General features: G+C 41.5%; 3 protein-coding genes across 8 annotated transcripts; 2 read left to right on the top strand and 1 right to left on the bottom strand.

Moving 5' to 3' along the window:
- The first annotated feature begins 324 nt into the window (after nt 1-324).
- dcst2 (DC-STAMP domain containing 2) lies at nt 325-11,403 on the top strand. Its single transcript, XM_067509987.1, has 16 exons — nt 325-404; nt 1,174-1,430; nt 2,182-2,352; nt 2,811-2,912; nt 2,991-3,185; nt 3,565-3,630; nt 3,713-3,926; nt 4,117-4,274; nt 4,351-4,515; nt 4,593-4,760; nt 5,066-5,166; nt 7,119-7,261; nt 7,671-7,798; nt 9,481-9,574; nt 9,884-10,063; nt 10,182-11,403. Exons 1-16 carry the CDS (start codon nt 325-327, stop codon nt 10,369-10,371), a joined length of 2,412 nt encoding a protein of 803 aa, XP_067366088.1. The 3' UTR covers nt 10,372-11,403.
- A 419-nt stretch (nt 11,404-11,822) lies between these two features.
- On the top strand, nt 11,823-15,571 carry LOC137129846 (protein S100-A9-like). 2 transcript variants are annotated; one of them, XM_067509203.1, is made up of 3 exons: nt 11,823-11,974; nt 14,017-14,145; nt 14,932-15,571. In XM_067509203.1, exons 1-3 carry the CDS (start codon nt 11,963-11,965, stop codon nt 15,100-15,102), a joined length of 312 nt encoding a protein of 103 aa, XP_067365304.1. In that variant the 5' UTR covers nt 11,823-11,962; the 3' UTR covers nt 15,103-15,571. The 2 variants fall into 2 exon arrangements, with proteins under 2 accessions (XP_067365304.1, XP_067365303.1); XM_067509202.1 differs by having other exon boundaries at nt 11,948-11,974; nt 13,984-14,145.
- A 139-nt stretch (nt 15,572-15,710) lies between these two features.
- LOC137129845 (macrophage mannose receptor 1-like) lies at nt 15,711-23,391 on the bottom strand. 5 transcript variants are annotated; one of them, XM_067509200.1, is made up of 8 exons: nt 21,300-23,390; nt 21,043-21,088; nt 18,738-18,873; nt 18,379-18,445; nt 17,885-18,250; nt 16,969-17,379; nt 16,797-16,894; nt 15,711-16,604 (listed from the first exon to the last, which is right to left on the bottom strand). In XM_067509200.1, the coding sequence occupies exons 4-8, from the start codon at nt 18,413-18,415 to the stop codon at nt 16,473-16,475; spliced, it is 1,044 nt and encodes a 347-aa protein (XP_067365301.1). In that variant the 5' UTR covers nt 18,416-18,445; nt 18,738-18,873; nt 21,043-21,088; nt 21,300-23,390; the 3' UTR covers nt 15,711-16,472. The 5 variants fall into 5 exon arrangements, with proteins under 5 accessions (XP_067365301.1, XP_067365298.1, XP_067365299.1 ...); XM_067509197.1 differs by having other exon boundaries at nt 18,738-21,088; XM_067509198.1 differs by having other exon boundaries at nt 18,738-21,479; nt 22,763-23,390.
- Between the last annotated feature and the right edge of the window lie 772 nt (nt 23,392-24,163).

Here is a 24,163-nt window from a genome sequence, read left to right as displayed (position 1 = left end):
TGTTTCCTTGACAACAGGTTATTCAAACTTCAAAGGCAAAAACTTGGTGGTTATATGATGTCATTGATGATGTAATTGATACGCTTATACATACACTTCTTAATTTAACTAACCTTTGAAGATAGAGTGTGACTGCATCTCTTTCAACAAGCTGTACCCGCAGCACGCACACACACACACACACACACACACACACACACACACACACACACCAGAGCTGCTCACTGTTGTTTTTCAATTTGAGCCTCTAGAACTTTCAGTTTGTGGCATCAATTTGGTCTCCAGGTTACGCAAAAACGCTGGGTCCATTTCCACAGCTTAAACATGTCGGAGGTAAAGCACCTGATGAAGAATGAGCTCAGAGTTCAGGTTGGAGGAGGCGCAGTCAGACACAAGCTAAGCAGGTAACAGAGAGAGAGGGAACAGACCTGAAGCAGAAATCTGCAGATTCTTATGTCTTTTACTGTTTTCAACTCGGCGGAGTTTTCTTTCAATTTACCCACAAGACTGCGGCTAATTGGATTATATTTCCTGCAACAAGACTTAGGGACGCTGTTGTGATCTGTGCAGCATTTTGCTACAGAACCACGAGCACTAACCGTTTGAGACTCATGGGGGCGCCGGTGTTAAACTAAAGTATTAAAGTACTAGACTACTAAAGTGAGTAGTCTTTTGATGATTGTTCACATCTTAAAACTTTTTTATTGATTGGCAAAAACAAAACCTTTAGATTTTTATTCTTTAAGTGGGATTTGTAGCTATTCTTGTACAAATGTATATGAACAGTGGTGGGATCTAACTGTTCTGTTGTTTACATTAGTCTTCCCACATTTTTGTTACAGTTTTGTTTTGTGTGTGTGTGAAATCTTTGTATATTCTAGTCATATTCTCTTATTGGATTAAAGAAGTAACTTTTTACTTTTGTGGATGTGATGTGAGTTTGGAGTTGACACCAGAGATGTAGTTTGTGTGAGCACAACATGTGCACAGCACCATCAGGAAAGGCAAAGCAGGCAAAGTGTGGGGCCTCCGAAAAAGAATTGGAAAGAGGCCCCCAACAGATGAGATGAGCCCCCCACCCCCACAGTCTTGATTGACCACTGACCATAGGTTATATGTGTCACTATTAAAGATGCAGTTCTCTAGGTCAGCTGATCCTTTTTGTCTCCACAGGGCAGTGGGACTCAGGCATGGCAGCTACAGGAAGGTCAAAGGTCGGCTGAAAAAGGGGGGTTACAGCCTGGTGGCATTTGTTTTGGGGCTGCTGCTGGCGTCTCTGTACGGAGTCACGGCGCTCTTCCTGCACAAACAGCCACTGTGGTTCTGTGTGTACACCACGCTGACTGTGGCCTTCATAGCAGCGTTTGGTATGGGGCTGTCAGCCGGAGTCCGGGCCAACGTGGCCCTGATGGTGCCTTCACTGTGCTCAGGTCAGTCAGTCAGTTTCCAAATTCCTGTTCACTTTAGATACTTTGACATAAACAGGGACAAGTCCCACAAATAATTGGTGAAAAAACGTCTGTCAAGAAATTAGGTTTATGTCCTGTATTGTAATTTGTCTTCTGTCTTGTATTGTAATCTGTCTGTAATTTGTGTATTGTAAATCTTGTAATTTGTTTTGGATTTAATTAGTGCTGCCATGCCTGTGTGAGCAAATCATGTTTGGGTGAACGACAATGTTCTGATTTTGCACATGTGAAAGATGTCCTCAGGTCTCTCTTGCTGTAAAGGTCACAGAATTTAACCAATATCTTTAGCTCACATTATTAAATTAAACCAGTTTAACAGTAGCATTCTACCACTTTTCTGCACTGTTAGCAGCTGTCGCCTAACTAAACAATAGATGTAAAGTAAAAGGAAAAGTAAACAGGGGAGGCGAAATCTTTGTCAGGACTCCAGAATCCAGCAGATATGAAAACACAGTCCCAGTCTAGAACCTAAGCTCCACTAAGATAAATACTAAATAGCAGAAAGGACAGAAAGGGTGGACAGCAACTGAAAGACAGACAAACAAGACCAAGGAATGGCCTTTATTTGAGCAAATACCAAAACCATTAACACAGTACTCTACAGTACTCGAGTTTGTATTCTTTCACTTTCCTCCCCTGACAAATGCTAAAAATGAAAACTTTGCATGTCTGTAAATTATTGCAGTTAATTCTCTCGTTCTGCTGTTTTCAGCCCATGGCAGAAACTTCCTCCTCTTCCTGTTCCTCTTGATGCTGTTGTCTGGCCCAATAACCAACACACTGGAAAACACAGAGCGGGCAGCATCCAGTCTGCTGTGTGGAGCTGAGGTGGCAGCCAATCAAACGCGGGAACTGCTGCAAAGAGCGACGATGCCCCTTTCATGTAAGCGCCGCCCGTCTGGCTAATGTTTCCATTTCCCTTTAGTCATTTAGCCGACGCTTTTTTCCAAAGCGACTTACAAGTGATGTCCAAGGCAGCAAAAATCTAAGTCAAGCAGAAAACATTCAAGCAAAAGTGTTTTCATTTTATGAGATAAAATGCTAACCGCTACTGCTAACACTACTGCACATACTACTAATCGCTAATAGTACTTACAGCTAATACTGATTCACATACTGCTAATTTTACCACTAATACTGCTGAAAATACTGCTAATACTGCTGAAAATACTGCTAATCTTACGGCTAATACTGCTGATGTTACCGCTAGTACTGCTGGAAATATTACTTATGTTACTGCTAATAACATAATATGCTAATACTGCTGCACATACTGCTAATAGTGCTGCTGTTTTCTATTGCTATGACTAATAGTGCTGAGTGTGTTATGCCTGTTTGCAGCGATGCTGGACAGAATCAGAGAGATCAGTAGTAACGCGTACTCTGTAGCTGGACGAGTCCAGAAATTCATCCACGCTTTGACTGACAGCGTCCACCATGTTGGTGAGTGACCTTTCCTACAGAGACAAACATTTACTGTAAACCTGAAACCAGTTTAAATGTCTGACCTCTGTCCCGAAGCTCGCACTCTCAGGAACGTGCTCCACTTCCTGGTGGACATCGGCGACATCTGTAACGACAAATTGGGCTTTCCATACAGGAAATGCCGGGCGGTGTTCACCGAGGCCCGGAGTGACTGCTCCAACCTGCTTGGAGATTTTAACTTCATGTGTGACATTGTGGATGGCTTCCTGCCACTCTGCAATCTCGCCCGCGGTGTGTTCATCATCACCATCAGAGCATTGCATTAGTTTGACACATGTAGAGCTGAGCTATATTAGCTGTTAAATTAGAAAACAAAATAAATAAATAGTCTGCTAAATGAAGAGACACCTTCAGCTGTGGAAAAGTCAGTAAATATGAAAAATCCAAAACAAATCATAAAATAAAAATAATTGTTAGTGACAGTCTGAGCAGTAGTACACCCGCAGTTTGACCATTTATCAACCAAACCAGTTTTTTTTTATTTAAAAAAAAACTCTTAAAAATGTCATCTCTGCTTCTGACTGGAAAAAAAATCCCACTTGACCTTCAAAATATCAAATGAAGCTTCAGTTAACCATGGAATTAATTTTGACGTGTTGGTCTCTTTCAGCGGGTGAAGTCTTTTGCATCATCCCTTCCTACGTCGCCAGCCATCTGAAGAAGCGTCTGGCAGCTCGTAAGTTCATAATTTCAGTATTATAAACCTTTTTGACAAACTTTGCTGCCGGCCACTGAGTCTGTTTCTGTCTTCTTTTCAGCTGTCGTCGCAGCATTTGAGCAAATGAAGCGTGAGTTTAACTTCAACCTCTCAGCCTCTGCAAACTTTGAACTGGACACCAACATCAGCCGCTCTCTGCAGCAGACGTCTCAAGAAATCATGAAGGAGATTTCGTCGGAGCTGCAACTGTTTCAGAAACTCATTGATCTCCTGAAGTACGCTGGCCTCTTCCTACTGGCCCTCTCATTCCTGAGGTCAGGAGTCACACTTCAGTTCACTTCATCTACAGTCCACATCCTTAAGTTTACGTCATGTACACCTGAATGGCTATGATAACAGGCTAACATGCCACCTGCTAAACATGAAAATTGTGTTTTCATCAGCTGACACTTTTACTATCATTGTCTCTTGTTTGTATATGTTTATGTGTGTTGATGTGTGCAGGGCGATGCACTACAGACGCAGGTATCTCCGTGAGCTCAGCTTTGATAACATTTACATCGGCGGTCCATTTGAAGAGCTTGACCGACAGGTGGCCTCACTGGGTGGAGAGCAAGTCCTGCCAATCACACGCAGAGAGGCCCAGAACTACATCGCGCCATGTCAGTGCACCTGAGTGAGAGTGTACATGTGTCTTGCTTCATGTATGGATTAAACTGACCCCCATTGTCTCTACAGTGGCATTTCGCCTAACAGACAGAGAGTGGCAGGTGGTGATGGTGGGCGTGGTCTCTGTCTTCAGACACCTGGTGATGGGCGGCGTGCTGGTGGCGCTGGACTTCCTAGTCTTCTGGATGCTGGATCAGGTGAACCACCAAGTAAAGGGGAACGTAGTGGCCAGAGGTGAGGCATTTCCCAGGATCATTACAGTGCAGGTCGGTCAAAACATTAATAACCATGTTGACGCTGTGTGCTGTCAGCTCCGGTCACATTGGAGGTGCAGGTGAACGGATCAGGCTACGCTTCAGACATCTACAGAGACCTGGTGGCTGCGTTTAACACCCTACAGGGAGGAAACATCACTGTGATCAGCAGGAAGTGTCTGCTGGTGCCGTCAGAGCCGGAGTACAGCACATGTTTCATTCTTGGTGAGTAACGGCTTCAATTATCGAGTTTAGTCTATAGGTGCATATAAAATAAGAGAAGCTGACGTACAACATCAAAAATAGAGAATTAAAACCCAAAGGAAACCCGAAACCCAAACCAAAAAAGACACAGGAGCCCAGAGAGGAAATTGGAATCAAGTTCAAGAACCAAGGAGAAAGAAAAAATGTGTTTCTAGCTAAAATTGATGTTAGTCTGAATTTTTTGTAGTTTTCTTCTGTACATCTTCAACTTTCAGTGGCCAACTTTCAGCAACCAGTTCTGGTGCTAGTTCTGCTCTGTGTTTCAGGGTTCCTGTTGGGTCTGGCTCTGCTGGTCTCTTTGACCGGAGGATTTGTGGAACGCTGCAGAAGACTCATCTGTGCTGTGTATCATCCAGAGAGAGAACTGGTAACAACACATATCCGAACCCTAAAGGACGTCTTCACTGATTTCGAACTTGTTTCTTTTGGTTCTAGTTTGGTAGAAAATGTACATAAGTGCCATTTAACATCCTTCTGACTTCCCTGTATTAAAATATCTCTCTACTTCTGGCTCAAAAACGCCTCCAGATGACTTTGAGTAATCTTCAGTTCTGATTATACTATGGAGATTGTATATAGGGTCAAACCTGCTTTTCCAGAGCCAGAGCCAGAGCCTTTTCCAAAACATCATCTGAACTCCTAATGATGAAACCCAGAGCAGTTTCTTAGCAGAGAAATATTTTAATATAGGGAAGTCAGAGGGGAGTTTAAAAGGATTAATGTACATTTAAACTCTAAACTAAAGCCCTCAAAAACATGTTGAAAATTTGTGAAGTCGCTGTTGATTCTAAGTATAACACTAAAACCCGGTCTGGACCCTCAGACATTTGACGTTGTGAGGACTGGACAACATGTCCTTACTACACAGACACATCAGGTTTCTACATATTCTCTGCCATCAGAAATAATTGAAACGCATGCAAATTCTTCATGCAGTCGCTTTGAAACACAAGAAGCTCTGCTTGTGGAGCTTGTTTTAGAAAAGTTCCTTTTGCATCTACAGGTTGCTGCGAGAGCATTTTCACATGTTGGAAATATTCAAATCCAAACACAGAAAACCACAGAAATTGTTTTCCCCCCTGGGGGTTTAGGGCTGACAGCCAACATGTACAGTTCAGGTTAGGCGCAGTAGGACAAGGAAGCCTGAGGGCAGACTTTCTACCTGGATGTCCCGCCCCTTCTGATCTCACAATAAAGGTTTGTTTTTTTTTTACTGGAAAGAGACAGACTGTCATCAGACCTGTAGAGAGGAAGACCAGCTGTTGTGGGTGAAAGGTCACAAAACACAGAGGCATCTGAGGAATCTGCAGAATGAAAGACTAAGAGGAGGAAGCACCAGGCACATCTGTACTCATCCACACTGAGACCATGACCAGGCTGAAACCTGCAGCCTGGAGCCTGCCGAGACTCTCTGAAAACACTCCACACACAGACCTGACTGTCCCCAGTCAGCAGCTAGAACTGTGGAGCTCTGGTTGCAGTGAAAAGCATCTGGAAAAACCAAACTCCATTTAAATGTCTTCAAATTTTTGATGAGAGTTTCATTTGTGACTCTCATTATGTGGAAAACACGATGGAAATGTGACATTTGTGTTAGGTTGAGGTGTTAATGTGAGGAAGGTTCCCATCTCTTCATCACTTCTCTTTTCTGGAATAAGCAGCATTTATTTATCAAGTCTGTTTCACTTTGACATCTGTCCTCACCACCCCTATTTTTAGCTCAGACAACACACAAACATTACCTGTTGTCAGTGAACTTGAGCCCTGGGAAACCCGCTGATGTGGCAGAGTCAGGAAACAGCTGAAAAAAAACGCTAAACAAGGGTCAAAGTTGATACAGGAAAGAACATATTCTTCTCCCCCCTGTCAAAGCCTGGTGCCTACAATGCTAGTGTCCTGTGCTCAGCTCAAGTCTTTCTCCAGGCCACAGTTTTTAGCACATTGTGGAAAATGATCTCAAATGTGAGAACACAGCTAAATAGTGGATACACCAGCATTCTTCTTGGTTTGCAGCATTATTTACTATTCGTCATGTTCCTCACATTCAGTAAGTTTGTCTGAATCCTCTCATGTGCATTCCACAAACTTAAGCTGAGAGCTGCACTATAATGTACTGTTTGACTTCAAACGGAGTGTTCATGTTCAAATAATTACAGTCGTAAGATGTTATCTTCTTTAAAACATCTGAGAAGAAGCTGCCGCATCATCATAGTTCAGATTTCTTTACACTAAGAAAACAGAGTTTAGCTGAAGCTCCAGTGTAGCCGACAGAGCTATTCTGCATCACCTTCAGGGTCCTGTTGTCTATGTGTTTGACAGGAGAGGATCCAGTTCCTCCGTCAGCAGATCCTGGAGCAGAGGAGGACGGTCGGGAAAGCCCTGAGAAGGTCTGCAGCCAGAAGCAGAGCTGACAGAGGAATAGGAGGAGGAGAAGGAAGACGCCTTCGCTCCCTCCTGCTACGGTACAAACAGAATTAGATTAATAATGTATTAGACTGACAGAGAGAAACATGTCAATAAATACATTTTAAAAAGGGCAGCATGGTGGTGGAGTGGTTAGCACTGCCACCTCAGGGCAAAAGTTCCCCGGTTTGAGTTTACATGTTCTCTTCCGGTTTCCTCCCACAGTCTAAAGACATCCATGTTAGGTTAATTGGTTAATATAAATTGCCTGTAGGTGTGAATGTGTGTGAATTGTTGTCTGTCTGTGTATCTTTCTTTGTTGACCCTGGGGCCGAACAGGAGACCTGTCCAGGGTGGACCCTGCCTCTCACCCAATTACAGCTGGGATCAGCTTTAACTCCAGATCAATGCCTGTATCACTAGATGTCTTAATCTGAATTCTTTTTTTTAAATCTTTCTGTCTGTCAGGCTGCCTGGAGGAGTTTACCTGTCTCACCTGCTGGGTCTGTCTCCATCAGTCACCTGTCTGGCCTGTGGAGAGGTGCTGAATTCTGAGAAGAACAACACTGTCAAGTGTGATGTTCCGCAGTGTACAGGTAAACACGCCTTTGTCATGCTGCAGGTAAGATGATAGTCAAAGTACAGCACCAGAAGACCCCAACACCCTCACAATCACTGCTCATGTTCTGGTGTGAGACACAGAACAGTGCTGAGACACGTGTGTTCTGTCACCAGCATATGTTATGTTAACAAACACAAGGTTTGACGTCACTGAAGATCTGTGTTGGTTCTGCACGTGTGTGTTTCTGAGCTGGACATGAGTCGGTCACAATTGGTGTGTGTGTGGACATGTTTGGTTCAGGTTTGGGTGCAGAAACGTTCTAAGACCATGGGCCCATAAACACAGACATGTAAAGGCTTCATCTGTGCCATTAAGGGGCCACAGACTAAAACAGACACTCAATGGTGATTTTGATCTGTTCTTTGTTTTCTTTTTTTAAATTTTTACATATTATTTTGTCTCTATAGTTATTTGCTGTGTGTCATTATCCCCAGTCCAACTCGTTTAGTGTCTATTTTTCACACTTTATGTCTTTTTGTAGTCCAACCAACTGTCACTTTACAATGAGGGTCGGGCCAGGGGCCCCCTGAACCCTCCTGGATCCTGGGCCTGTGCCTGATCATGGATCATGGTCCATGTGGACGTTTATGTGCAGCTGAGATATGTCCACACAGTGGGCGGGCAAACTGTACATATGCAGTAATTTGTTTCTTTCAATTCCTCTGGTCCTGTGACACAATCACACACATTCTTCTGTTGTTGACTTTTTCATGTTGTTCAGACAAAAACAAAAACAGCTCAGTGTCATGTTTTCTCATGCACATATGTGGAACGTGTCCGCATGTTTTAACTAAAGCGTCCGTCTGAGAATGAGCGGAAACCATGAACACGCCTGAAGGGACCAAATGTCCTCACAGTCATAGAAAGAACATACAGTAGGTTGGGTTGTTTGAATGGGAAGGTGTGTGTGTGTGTGTGTGTGTGTGTACTGAGGGTGTGTCTGCACTGCAGCTCTGACTTTTGTTGACTCAGTTGATAGATAACAGAATGTAACTGTAGCTCTCCACAGACCTGAGGCTTCAGCCATGTTAACCCTTCGCTGTCCACTCCAGCCTGTCCTCTCAAATTATTCTGACATGATCAGAAACTAAAACCATCAGACAAACCAGAGGTACACAGATAAAGTAAAAATACTTACTGTAAATATACTCAAATATCAGTTTGCCTTATTGTGAAAAGCAGATAAAACACTTAATGGAGCTCCTTTATAAATTGGGGTTCACACAAATATAAAAAGAAGAGAAGCTCAGGAATAACCAATACATAAAACAAAGCAAAGGATGACAGAAGCCCAGACTGTTTAACAGCCTGAGCCGAACTCTGAGTGATGTGCTGCGGCTGACAGGGCAACTTTTACTTGTTTATGCGTTTGTAATGTAAAGTCAGAGATTCAGACAGTGAAAAAGACGTCACTTCACCAAAAAAAACAGACAAAGGCTGCTGTGTTTGAAATCCTTTAACATAAAACAAGGACGTTACAATAAACCCAGATGACACATTTAGCAGGTTGGAGCTTCAGAGTTTATCAGACCCCAGCTATGTTCCTTCAAGTCTGTTATAAGCTCCTTCACATCTGCACAGGTGAAAAGTGTGAAGCTTATGTCCCATTCTCCATGTGTCTCAAGCTGTCCTCTTCCTCTCTCTTTGTTTGTCCAGGCCTGTACTGTCGGCCATGTTTCCTCAGTTTAGGAAACACATGTGCCGTCTGTGTCCAACCTCTGACCTCACAGGAAGATGGCGAGGAGGAGCTGTGAGTAACGTCTAAAACAGATCACGGTTATTGTGCTTCATCCTATCTGCACACTTCGGTAGTTAGTTAGTTAAGCAGTCAGTCAATCAGTCCATTAGTCAGTCGGTTAGTGAGGTAATTGGTTAGTTAGTCAGTTGATCAGTTAATTACTCTGTCAGTCATTCAGTCAGTAAATTGGTTGGTTGTTTAGTTAGTCAATCAGTCAGTTAGGTAATTAATTGTTTAGTTAGTTAGTTAGTTAGTCAGTCAGTCAGTCAGTTAGTTAATCAGTTAATTAGCTTAGTTAATCATGCTCCATGTCCCTGTTAGAGGCTCCAGCGATGACGAACAGCTCTGTTGGAACTCGACTCAACTCAGGAAGAGGAGGTCCTCCACAGCAACACACCGAAGGCCAACTAAGCGCTCCGGCAGTGGGGTCACAACAAAGGATGGAGCCGACAGAGGGGAGAGTGACAGCAGCGGAGACATCGATGTTCAGTCTGAGCTCAGGTGGGACACTACACAACCCGTATTCATCCTTCTGCTCTTCACTAAACCAAATTTGGTCTAAACCAAATTCTCTGTTAACACTCTTGAGTGTTTGTTTTCCCACTCTGGCTGCTGTCAGTGAAGCAGACATAACATACATGGAGAGACCCGGGTCTGACAAGTCCGACGACGAGGGTTCCTTCCAATCCACCACTTCACAAAACCGCCTCACAGACCACACCCTTGCTGCAGTTGTCATTCACAGACCAGATGATTCTCAAAACCTCCAGGACCCTCCAGGACCCAGACCCCAGGGTCCTCACAATTAGCTGTGAGCAGTTTTTGGAGTCTGTTGTTCACTGTGTAGTTCAAAGGTTTTGAGGTCTCCTGCAAAAATCGTTTTATCTGGTTAATTCAGGAAGATGAATGATGATTTAGCCTAATGAGCTGATCAATAAAACCTTTTTATTTATTATACTGTAACCAAGAAAAAATGAAACCTTTTCTGCACAAAAGCAAATTTAACATATTAAAGTTTATTGTTTTGTCATTTAAAAACTTTTTTTGTCCAGGTGCTCAACAATATATGGACATGGTTCTTATTCATTGTTTTCTTCTTCTTTAACAAGAGACATCATTAAATATTGCATATTCATTTTGCACTTCCTGTCCCCTCATTCCAAAGTCTGTGAGATAACTTCTGTCAACATGAGGTCAAATTATTTTCATGTTTTATTCTAAGACCTAAAATTCATAAATACCCCCTCCTGGTGCTGTTAAGCTTTTACGTGTCTTAAAAGCAGTTGCTAACAAGCAGCTAAATGAGACCACAGACGGCGGGATCATCAAACATCATGTCGGACATGAAGACTCGTCTCATCACTGATGTAAGAAAAATTTCTGAGTCCTTAAATCAGTCACAGACTGGATGTTTAGTGGCGATACTGAAATCATGACTGGTGGAGTTTGTGGTTTCATGTATTCACATGAACCTGCTAAACAAACTGAGGTTCATAAACTTGGGTCTGTCAACTTCAGGTTGGTCCACAGAAACCTCTCTCCTCCCTACTCTGTACCAGTAAACGGTAAACAGTCTGTACTTTCCCTCCTTCACACTTATGTGACAGGAGGAGGCAGGGATTGAACAAACGACCCTGATGACAACGTACTGGTCCCAGCCCAGTAAAACTTCTGGGGACTGAGGGTGGTGAGCTGACATTTACTACAGTACCACAATGTACAAATACTCCCAACAAGTAAAATTCCTGCGTTTAGAATGTTAGCAGGTACAAAGGCTATAAAAAACATACCAACAGTAAAAGTACTGTTTATACAGATCACTGAGGGATATTATTGAATTATAATTGCTGATCACGAATGTGTATTAATCACTTTGATGTTTTAAATCAAATTATGCTGGGAAGCTGCTGAACGTCAGTAAAATCTCATGTTTTTACTTTATTTTGTTTTAATGATGTGATTCATTCACATCATTATCTAGTAATCAAATAAAGAATGTTAGAGTAAAAGTATGATATTTGTATCTGAAATGTAGTGAATTCAAAGTTTGAAGTAGCAAAAATGGAAATGCTTAAAGTATAATTACATCAAAATTGTACTAGAGTCCATCATACGTACTTAGTTACTATGCACCACTACAAAAAAACTTTATTTAAACTCTGGGATGGGTTCTTGGTTCTGGGACAAGGTCCTGGTTCTCTCCCGGGCTTTGTGTCTCGTCTGCTTGTCAGGAAATGTCCTCATAAAGCTGTTCAAATATCTGTGTGTGTGTTCAGTGGGAGGACCCAGTGACGCTGAGCAGGAAGTGTGTGTGTGTGTGTGTGTGTGTGTGTGTGTGTGTGTGTGTGTGTGTGTCTGCTTGGTGTTGTCAGATTTTATTCGGCGTCCGAAGCTGCACAGATGGCGACCAAGGTAAGATGATCTGCGGCCGATCGATCACATATTGACCACCGATCAGGCGTGATAAGCGGTGAGCGCGAGGCGGAAAACATTCCGATCACTTTAACAGTGACAAAACAGTTTGATCCGTAGCGGAAACTACAAGCGGAGATTGTACCTGCTGATGAGGAGTCAGAGGTTTTGCGGAAAATCAGCTGTTTTGTCACATTTCACACCTGAGCCTGTTATGTGACTTTCACAATAAGAGCCTCAGTGTTTGTAGAGAAACGGATCAGTCTGTTTTAGCTGCTGTTGTCTTCGGACTCTCATTGTCGTTAATTCAAAAAGCTGCGAGGAATAAAACCTGTAACTGTGTGTTTGGGGGAGGGGTCATTGAGGCAGAGATGTTTAACTTTGTGTTTTCTAGTTTAAAGAAACCAAAATATGTTTTAATCCTAAAATGTAGTTTAACACCATCTGTGCCCCTATGGTCAGTTTTACCTGTGTGACTTCATCGATTTGGGCGTGGCTGTGACTCCAACACACACAGGTCGGCAGGTAAAGCAGCAACTGGGTTAGAATGACGCAACTCAGTGGATTAAAGTTTGTTTTCAGGTGATGTTGGAAACTTGTCTGTTTCACCTGTTTTAAACTGTGTTTAAAACCAAACCAAATCAAACTTTATTTAAAACACATACGAGAACAGACTAACTCAGACACATTACACATTGCAAAATGTTTAATGTGATAAAACAGTAAAATGGCTTCAAATAAAATAGAAAATTAACTTAAAAATGGAAAAAGTAAAACATTTAAACCTACAACAGTGAAAAGAAACTTTTATTCCCAAAATTCACCCGCTGTAACAAGGCTCTGAAACACTGTCAGTAAGTGTTTTTCCGACTGTACGTTTTTAACCAGGCCATCTGATGCTGACAACTGGAGCAGAAACTGCTTCTCTGCAGGTCTGAGTCTGAATCTGAGCTGCTCTGCAGCCACCGCCCCATTTCACAACAGCTGGATCTGATCTCATCCAGCTGTTCACAGTCTGTGCACCAGGGTCCCTTCGAATGTCTCATCACTTTGCACGTTACATTTATGTGTGACAGTCATCTTCACAGCGTCATCAGCATTTACCTGTGTTCCTGTAAACCTCAGCTTATCACCTTATCAGCTCTGGCTGTGATTGGCCGACACGGTGACTCATCTGACCACAGGCATGAGTAACTGCAGGGCTCCTCTGTTGACATAGTGAATTTCTCAATGCGTACAAGTCCCTTCTTAAAATAATCATTATAGATCTACAGTTTGGTCCAGAAGTATTTGAAAAGTTTTCATCACGTTCGCTCTGTATAACGCCACAATTGATCAGACATAAATGATTAAGATGTGTTTAAAGTCTTAAAAAGGGGCTTTGAATGAACCAAACAGTGACTCAGAACAAGCTCATGATGGACAGAATAACCATCTAATGAACCCTTTGTCAGCTCTGGTTTTCATCTGAAGCTGAAGCAGAGCGAGATGTCTCAACTTCTTTGTGTTTGCCTCATATTTATCACAGATTCAAGTCATTTCAGATTCCTGAGATTCCAGCTGGGGGGAGTTCCCTCACAGTCACAGCTGGACACAAACAACAAAAGAAAACCAGAAACTTATTTAACACAATTTGAAAGCCCAGTTCCTGCCTCACTGCTGTATCTTTTAGCACAAACCCTGTGAATGCTTCATTCGAAACTGCTAAAAGCAACTGATCAGCAGGTCCAGTGTTTGATTGTCTCTTACATTTCAACTCCTTTTTTCTGATTTAGCTGATTTTATTTAAATCTAAGTTATCCCATCTTATCAATCTAGTGCCAAACAGTTAAATTGTGTCTGGGTAAAACATTCCCAGACACATTGATTTAGATCAGAGCGGTGCTTCAGGTTCAGAGTATGTCTGGGAATTTGTTTGATACTTGTTAAAAGGAGGTGTGAGGAGGAAATCCGGGATCTGTTTACTAATCTGCATCAAGTGGGTTTCTGCTTGTCTGTGTTCTTTTTAGATCTCTTTTCTGACTGCCTGTGTTCTGTATCAGTACTCAGATCTGGAGCTGGCCATCAACACGCTGGTCACAGAATTTCACGAAGCTTCCGACAATGCTCCCACTATGAACACCACCCAGTTCCAGACCATGATCTCCAAGCAGCTACCAGCAGTCGCCAAGGTATGGGCCACTGTCCAACCTCAGCCCCCCCTCGCTTCTTATCTGATGCTCACAGAGGTCAGAGGTCACAGTGAACTGTAAGAGAGTTAACATGCTGGTTTTGGTAAATTTCACAGTAACTCACTGACAGATGTGTGAATATTTCACTTCCGAGTCATAGGAGAAACAGTTCTACTGTTCATTTACTGCAGGTGAGGAAAATGCGTTGAGCCTGTAAGTCTGCTATAGAGCAGGGACCAACAGAACCACTGTGTGTGAGGAGTTTATTTTCTTACCTGTTACCTGGGTAAAACCAGGTTATAACCTTTCACAGCTGATCACTAAACAACATTAGCACAACACAGACTATCAGAGACAGTCCAGGTGGACGCTATTTTAATAGTTCCCAGAGTCCCGTCAGCTTTGTTTATTTCAGTATAATTATATTAGATTTTTCACAAACACTAGTTAATACTTGGAAATTAATTTTAAAAAGTGACTCCAATTTAGTTTAAGGCCAGGGGGCAGCAGACCACTGGTTGAGAACTGCTCAAATGGTAATCTGTTTGTCAGGTTATTGTCATGGTTTCAAACATCAGGGAACAGGAGCGGACATGCCATTGATCAGATCTCTGCACTGGTTTCCCATAGCTGCCCACAGACTGGCCCACTGCAAGTGTTACTGTCCCCCACCACTTCCATTTAAGCTGCACTACTAATACAAACTTTAATATATTGAATGAACATCATGACAAACCAATTTCAGCCTATTTCTCAAACTTCCATGTGTCTCTCTTCTGACTTTAGACTGTGGAAAATGAAGAAGGTCTGGGTCAGGTCCTGGAGGAGATGGGCGTCCAGAGCGGTCAGAACATCTCCTTTGAGAACTTCTGGAAACTGCTCAACAAAGAGGCCATCCAGCTGTTCGGCACTATGCACAAAGACAAGAACATCAAGTGTACCTGCCAGCTGCAGTAACAGCACTAGCAGCAACACCTGAGACCACCTGCATCAGCACCACACCTGTGTGGGTGGGGGGCTACAGTACCAGAGTCAGACAGGAAGACACACAGAAACTAGAAAAGAAGTTTGACTGGTTTGTGTTATAAACCAGCACTCTATTGAAATCTGTGTATGTACGACCAATTAAGACATAATGAAAAATAAATTTACAATCAACTCAATTTAAATTAATTACTAGTAATGAATTATTCAATCTTTTAACAACTGGAATTATGAAATACAGTAATACATTTGGAAAACACATATATAATGGAACACTTTAATAACTGAATAGAAGTTGAAACATGAATTGTTTTTTATTTTCAATAAAACACAGAAACTGTTCATGTAAAAAAATTTCAGTGCACTGTGTTTATCCACCAAATGTAATTCTCTTTCATTACATTTGTTCATCTCATAAATAAAACTGCAGTTTTAACTCCAACATCTGACTTCAGTCTAAATATTACTGATGTCTTTTTTTTTTTCAAACTAATTTCTGATCATCTCAGTACTGATGGTGCTGTTCAATATTTATCTTGTATTTGTGAATAAACATGTTGCAACTTTTATTATAATGAAAAAGTGTGTACTATGAATTATTGTCAGATCACCCAATGGCTTTATCAGGCAGAAAGTCAGGAGGGAACCTTTATTTCTTTAAATTTAGACAAATAATAACTTAAAGAAAACGAGCTGAATTATGAATTATCAGCTGTATGCATAACAGAAAATCTGACATAAATTACCACTGGTAAAATTTGTGGTTTTAAAAGACAATCCAAAATAACTTTAATATAATCTTTGACAAACAAACAAAACAACATTAATTGAATCTGATAACCAAAAATAAAAAAACAGAAATCCACATTACACTTAAAATATAAATCAAAAATTAATGTTGACAGATTCACTTTAAAGACGTTTTAGAAGAAAACCCTCATAAATTATTTTACTTGTCATTATGTGCACTTTATCATTTTCAAGAGACAGGATGGGACTAAATTAATATGCATTTCAATTTTCATTTTGGATGTAAATGTAGATTTTACTGCAGTACATTGGACATCATTAGATTACATATTTAAATTAATAGAAAATGTTATACATTTACTAAAATCAACTAATACGTTTATTATTTAAGTCCCAACATATAAAGTAGTTGTAATTGCCATTACCAGCACAATCACCATTTGGTACTGTACACATTTTTTATTCTAATATATTTGATTATAACAGGCGATGCTCAGTTGGTGAGGTGTCTGTAGAACACAGGGTTTCAGTGTTTCGTCTAAATAAAGCCTTAAAAGTACAATTTATCAGCAGGTAATTTAATAAACTGATAATCAAATTGGGTCACACTGGTGAGGGGTCCCTCTCTCCTCCTCATCTGTGTGGAAAACTTTACCATTGGGCTGATTCACCCACCTGAGCTTCACCTCCTCCCTGATATCTCCATCCTGCAGCTTCAGATTCAGCTGAAACACAGTATAAATGTTCATTATCAATCAGTCATTGATCACCAATTACAAATTAAATCATGTTAGAATACTGTCATTTCTGTCAATTTTGTCCTATTTTCTCAGGCCCTTTAAGGACTAGTGTCTCTGTCTATGCAGCCCAGCATGGTTTGAAGGCTGCAGGGACTTACACCAGCTGTGTCATCTCACCTGCCGCAGGATCGAGTCCTGCAGTGCCAGGTCCTTCATGTCTGCAGATCCCACACTGAAACTAACCTTGACTGATGTCCGTACTGACGATGTTACAGCTGCAGAGAAGAAAGAAGCTGCTGAGCAGAGTTAAGACCTACTGGATCAGACTCTGGATTGATGGAGGACTCACCTGTGTAACAGAGGAAGGAGTGTTTCTCATCGCAGGGTTTCTGGAACCAGTCCCCTGACAATGGAGATGACCTCATTATCACACAGTTGCAGTTGCCACCAGGGACGTCCTTTACCCACTGCCAGTAGGTGGTGCTGCTCCGGTCTGACCACCCCCAGACGTTCCTGAACAAACCGATCCAAGCCACCGGGGCAGGAGCCCCCTCGGTGGGATAAGTACTGGTGTTCTGACCTTCAGTGGTCGCACCAGCAACTGTGGGACCCGGGTCAGACTGCAGCAGACCAGAGACCTTAACGTTGTCCTCCTTAGTCTTGATGGTGCTCAGGTCGCTGTACTTTGATCTGCAGAAAGTCTGAGCGTCAGTCCAGGTCATCACCATCCAGTTCACCAGGATGTGACTTTTAGCTGCAGCTGAAATTTAGAGACACCATTTATTTAGTGTGGAGATTTTTTATTCAGATGCTTCTATTCAGCATTTATTCATGCTTTTTACACAGTCATTTCTTTGTAGTTCTTTGCTCGTCTGTGTTCTCAGTTAAACTTGTTCTTTCAGGAAATCATTAGATCATTTGTCATAAACATCAGTGTGTAACATTTTCATGCACATTGACACCGTAGTTGCGAAACAGGGGACCAACAGTCAAAAACCCAAATGTTGAGTTTACTTTCATATGAATTTTCTTAAACAGTGAACTAAATGAGGATTCAGATTTCAAACTGGTGCCAGATATTTTTTTGTGTTGATAGTACTAGTTGGCTTGTGGCTGTCAGGGGAAATAATAAAACTCAAATGTGCTGTGGGGGTTCACAGGGTCCCCCCACAGAAGGTTCATTCAACTATGTTCTTTACCTTGGTGGTTTTCCAAAATAAATTACAATCGGACAAAATGTGTGAGTTTAATTTAAACTGACTCACCGTTGTAACAGACAAAGCTGTACCTAGAACCACAGTTTTTGACGGACCAAATTCCTAATTCAGATATCACCACACAGCTCCCAGGTCTAGGCTCGGAGGGCGCCCAGTTGGTGAACCCGTTGTACGTGGGAATGTCCTCGTTGCCTTCAGACCATCTCCAAGAGATATTGTACAGTCCAATCCAGAAGTCTCCATTTCCGGCCACCTGCTGGGCTGCAGCATTGCTGGCCCGGTCCTGGATGGTGGCGAGGTCGCTGAAAGTGCCTCTGCAGTAGCTCTGAGCATTGAGCCAGGTCATGTTCTGATTGACAACGTGAAAACGCCTGGTGATGCCTTCGGTCTGAAGGTGGCAGAGGGACACACAACCTGAGAGACGACAGAGACAATGAAGTGTGGTCCAGGAGGTTCAGAGAGAGAGAGGACAAATAACCCAACACACTAACTCAGCAGCAGTACATCACTGTGTTAGAGCAGAACTAAGGTGGCTTACAGACCTGAGAGCAGCAGGAAGAGCAGTCCTCTGATCTCCATGACTGTGCCCTGAGAGAACTAAATGATTGGCTGCATCAACCAGAGCCAAAATAAAAAAGAAACCATTTCAGAATTTGCTAAAAGAGAAAGGGCTCAGTGAGAATTAAAAAAAAAAAAAAAAGTTTTTTGTACATGTTTTTAATGTACAAAATTGTACATTATACTTCAGTTACTGTGTGTTGTGGAAGATTTTAGGTTTTTTTACTAAAATCTTCCACAACAGTATCTGAAGTATAATGTGCAAATGTGTTCATTATATTATCACAAGGACATGTTAATACATATCAGAGAAGCTTAGTGAGATAAATTTAGTGTGACTGACCTGACGCACACACAGGCTCTTGTCCCTCAGATGGTGTTAAACTGTGAAACGGTAAAAGCTTGTGTCTTATTTAAACAGGTTGTCATTACGCTTGATTTGGTTAAAATGCTGATGAGGGTTCTTTCTCAATGCAAACCTAAAGAAAGAGGATTTAGTAAAATAGGTTTGAAGTTCAGAGGCAAAACAGCCATTCAGAGCCAAACTTTGTTAACCAAAAGCAATCAATTAGTGCTCATTCACTGTCCGACCATGAACCCAGAGAAAACTGCAGGATCAGTTTTATACACAGTCTTTCTGCTTCACCGTTTTAAAGCTCTTGTTCTCACACTTTTAAACTTTTACAACATTCATTGTTGCCTTTCTTCTTCTCTTATTGTCATATCTGGTGTGCAGACAGGGTTGTGTTGGTGCATGTGGTCAGTCTCAAACTGAAAACCAGATTCTTGTGACTGTTTCCACTTAAACAGAGATTACGATCTAAACGAGACCACCTGATTAAAGAAAGTTAAAGTGTGGAGACTTTTTTTTCCTGCTGCCTTGTTTAAACCCTGAACCCGTCAATTGTTGCTCCATTTGTTTGTCAGTGTGGTTCAGCAGCTGAACTGTGCTGTGCAGCTGAGATCCTGACCCAAAGCTCCGGTTCAGTGATTTGTGTGAAGCAGTTGATGTTGTACATTTTTCTGTATGACATCATTTGTCTTTATTGTTGATGTCTGGTTAGTTTGGATTCATTTCACCTGCCTCAGACTGTAATACTCAATTCACTGACAGGTATCTGTTGTATGGTGATATATATAGTTTCTGATCTGACCCACAGTTATTTGATTAAAGTTGTAATTAAGATCTTTGTGATAAAGGAGCACTCCTCCTGGAAACAAATTCTATTCAAATCACAGGTGGTTGTAATTTACAGATAGAAAATTACTTTTTTTTTTAAACATGAATACAAATGTACAGTCAGTAAAACCAAAAATTTACAGTTTAAACGAAAAAACGTCTATACAGTCTTTGGGAGAGAAAATGTTGCTACACAGTAGTTTCATGTTTTTCTACCAACTTGCCCAATGCGTTGTTGTTGCTGTTTTTCTTTTCTCTCTCCACTTTCCACTCACCCCAACCGGTCAAGGCAGATGGTCGTCCACCCTGAGCCTGATTCTGCTAGAGGTTTCTTCCATTAAAGGGAGTTTTTCCTCTCCACTGTTGCCTATGGTTTGCTCCAGGGGGAATTGTTGGGTTCTCTCTATACATCTTTATAATCTTGACTTTATTCTGTAAAGTGCCCTGAGATGGCTTTGTTGTGAATTGGCGCTATATAAATAAAGTTGAATTGAATCACTGGAAAATTTTCCAAAAACCAGTGCTTTTTAATAGACTGACTTTGATTTTCATTTAGCTTCTCCTACTGTAAACTGAATTTCTTCAAAACCTTTTTGACTTCACCTTTGTACATTGAAATTGAATCACTTTTTAAATTTACAGAAAATACTCTGCTTGGGTTTTTATGACATGTTTTCCTACAGGTTAGTATAGTTCACAAGTATTTACAAGTACTTATTTATTTTATTCAATACTCATACAGATGTTTATATCAATGATGTGAACCACTTTCAATGCAATAAATATATAGTTTGGACCTTTTCAAGATTCAAAGAACTTTATTGATCCCATAAAGAAAATATATTGCCTTGCTACAGCTGCTCTCTGTGGAAAAAGTAGAAAAGAAAGTAAAAGCACTTCAACCAAACCAAGGCGAAATCACAGACGAATTAAAAAAAAAAAAAAAAAAAAAAAAAAAAAAAAAAATACAAACTACTGAAATACAACTAAACACAAAGTAAGATGGATACGATAAATAAAAGTGTACTTTAAAATAAGATAAATAAAGTAAATAATAGGTTGTCCATTTAGTCCCCTCCTTTTTACAGAAGGTGGATGAGTTGAACAGTTTAATGGCCATTGGTGTTTGGACAACATTCTCCTCTCAGCCACAACAAGCAGAGGATCCAGCTCACCCCCCGGAACAGAACCAGCCCTCCTTATTAGTTTGTCCAGTCTGTTACTGCCTACAACCTTCATATTGCTGCCCCAATAAACCACAGCATAGAAGACGGAGCTGGCTACCACAGACTTAAAACATCCACAGCATGGTACTGCCGATTATGAAAGACCTTCGTCTTCTTAGAAAGTACAGCCTGCTCTGTGTTTTTCTATATATGGATGCTGCATTAACTGACCAGTCCAGTTTATTGTCCAGGTGGACACCCAGGTATTTGTACCCTGAAACCACTTCTTACAGTATACATACCTCTTCTCATCAAACTTCACAGCTCAGGGCAAAGGTCATGGGAACCCTGTCATGGCAAAAATGACAATATCTGGTCTCAGACACCTCAAGTGTAATCAGTAGAGAAGCTTCAATAATAAAACCCAACATCCAGGATATAAAAATACATCCTGGATGTTGGGTTTTATTATCTTGCAAGAGAGAAATACATCAACAGAGTTTCAATTATCCATCTTATGCAGTTCTAAACTTCATTCATGACACATTAGTTTTAGAACCTTCTGTTGCTTGGCAGAACATTCTCCACCCTCAGGCTACTGCTTCCAGCCCTTTTCTCCTTTTTTGGAAACCTTTTCCCTTTTCAGCACTTTGATAAGCACCTGTGAGCATGGAGTGACTTGGGGTCACTAAAGTGTGGGATGGTCTGCTGTTAGACAATAACTGACCTTGGAGCAGCTCTGCAAACGATTCAGGACAAAACATGTAAATGAGACAAAGTTTGAAAAACATTTTAAACATCCTTCAAAAGTACACTGAGTTCAAATTCCCATTATAACTACATAAAATGCTAAGAGTGAAATGCAATCATTTAATCATACTTGATTTTCCATCACAAACCCCCTCCCCTTCCCTAATCCTCCCAGCCTGTCAGCCTATAATATTGTGAACGCTGTTATAATAATATCTTTGTAAGAGTCTCTTATACTGTGTCTTTAGCTGAAGAAAAAGCATGGGATCTCTGTCCTGACATGTCTTCCATTAGGGACAGCATGAGCGAAAATGTTAAAATACGCTATTTTTTTACGGTTATGGATGTGCAATCATGTCTAAAAGTACCAGCTCTGCATAAGTAATTAGCAGAGTTTAAAAAAAACAATTTACTTAATATCTCAGATCAGTGCGCTAAAGAGCAGTGGGATTTTATCATGGAACCAGGTACATGACCTTTATTGACAAGACTATGTTTTTGACTTTGTATTATTAAATGTAGTTTAAATTGATTGTTTATAGTCGGGACGTGAATCGAGACGCATCCTTCGCTTATCCTTCAGACGCGGAGAGAAATGGTTTGTAAATATTTATGTAGTTTTATGTAAACTTCTCTTTTTAGGCTTTTCAGCCACTAAGTATTAAAACTGACGTCACAACACCATAGTGTCTGATAGAACTGACCAGGGTCTTACTGTGAGTAGCTGGAGATGGCACACGGGATCGTCGCGGATCCAGAGGCCAGAGAATAAAACAAAAAGCAAAGGCTCCAGGGGTAAGCCGGGAACAACCAGGTAAGCGAAGACTCGGGAGGGATGAGGGAGACAGGAGGACAAGTACAGCGCGGGGACAAACATACAGCGAGACTCACGGTGGATAGGAAGACGATCTGGCAGAGACAAGTCGGTGAGCGTGGCGTTTAATGGGAGAGACACAGGTAAAGGATTGGGAAAAGTGAGAGCAGAGCAGAGGGGAGAGACAGGGGAAGTTACCAGGGCAAACACAGATCAGCGTCTGATACCGGCTGAACAAGATGTTTGTAGATAGAAAACATTAAATATCCCCCCTTTTCTCTTTAGAAACTTATAAGTGTATGCAATCCCAGAGTTTATAAGAGATTTGGATGAAAGTGAGAGTTATTTCTCAATTTTATATGAAAAAAGGGTCATTTTCTGACCTACTCTCTCTTTCTCTCTGTCTTTCCAGCCTCCGATCGCGAGCTAACGCAAGTAGTTCAACTTTACAAGTATACCTTTATGGAGGTGATGATAATGATGCGGTACGAAGAAATATTCCAATAGGCCAAGCAACACTCGTATGGACAGACGCAACAGGCAATGGAGACGCTGCCCCGGAGCCCCGACAGATGCTGAGCAGCGGGATCAAGGAGAGCTTTTGCCCAGGCGGTGGCGGTAGGGGCCCCAGGACAAGCGGTTGCCTGAGCCGCCGCGGACTCAGGCGACGATTTTCAGCTTTCTCCAGACCAGCGCTTACAAAACGTTAACCCCAGAACCCCAGGAGGGTCCGATAGTGAAGAGGCCCCGTACGTATCGAAACGTCTCTGCGTCATCCGACTCAGCAGCCTCATGGTCAGGCGGTAAGGTACTGAGATACATTTACATAAATTGTCTAGGTCCTTACATCGACGTGTCTATTTGTGTGTCGGTGTTTCCTGCGTGTGTGTGTGTGTGTGTGTGGAGGGGTCGTCTATTAACTAACATTTTCTGTCATGCTGTCCCTCACTGAAGACATGTCAGGACAGAGATCCCGTGTTTTTTCTTCAGCTCAAGACACAATATAAGAAACACCCTCTTGTTTCAAACTCTGATAGAGCGAAAGCATCTGTCAAAGACTTTTTATAAAAATATTATTATACACCAATGGGCGTGAAAGCAGAGCCTATCTGCCCTCACAAAACCATACGCGTGAGAGTCACACGCACCCTGGGAAGGATGGGGGATACGGGGAAGGGCCAGCTGTGTGGGCTCATTTTTTGATAGATAGATCGATAGATCATCCTGTAAAATGAATTCACAAAGAAGCAATTTTAGTTTGAAGGTTGACATAAGAACCTCATTTGTCTTTTCCATGTGATTATATTCAGAAAAATGGTGGCATATCTCTATTCAATAAATTGTTTCGGTCGTTGTTTCAAGAAGTCCTTTCATCTCAACTTTCAACACATTAACTTTCAAGTAAAGTCTGTATTAACCATACACATTCTCATTTGGTGAGTCAAGTGTTTCACCGTGCTTTTAAACATTAACGCATGTCATGAATAGGCTTGTTCAGACCTTAAAGCCAGAATCCCATCAGAAAAAACAAAATTCACCACATTTTTCTTACGTGCCACTTTCATTAGCAGATTTTTTCCCTAATTCTTTGATTGTGTGGTAAAATCTGCTCTCTACCATCTTTCTACATAATAATAATAATAATAATAATAATAATAATAATAATAGAGCTAACAGCTGAATGTTAGGACACTGTCCAGCTACAAACACGGCCATTTTTTACTGTTTATATTCTGATTTTGTACCTGTAAACTGTAATTATCGTTTAAAAAAGAACGAGAGTGCGCAAGCGTGGGCTGCACAGAAACACTAGTGGGCATGTGCAGTGAGTCGCATAAGGCGGAAGTAAACCCGCAAGC

The sequence above is a fragment of the Channa argus genome, chromosome 7 (genome assembly GCF_033026475.1).
Source record: "Channa argus isolate prfri chromosome 7, Channa argus male v1.0, whole genome shotgun sequence".
Lineage (NCBI taxonomy): Eukaryota > Metazoa > Chordata > Actinopteri > Anabantiformes > Channidae > Channa > Channa argus.
This window is presented reverse-complemented; position numbering and strand designations above follow the sequence as displayed.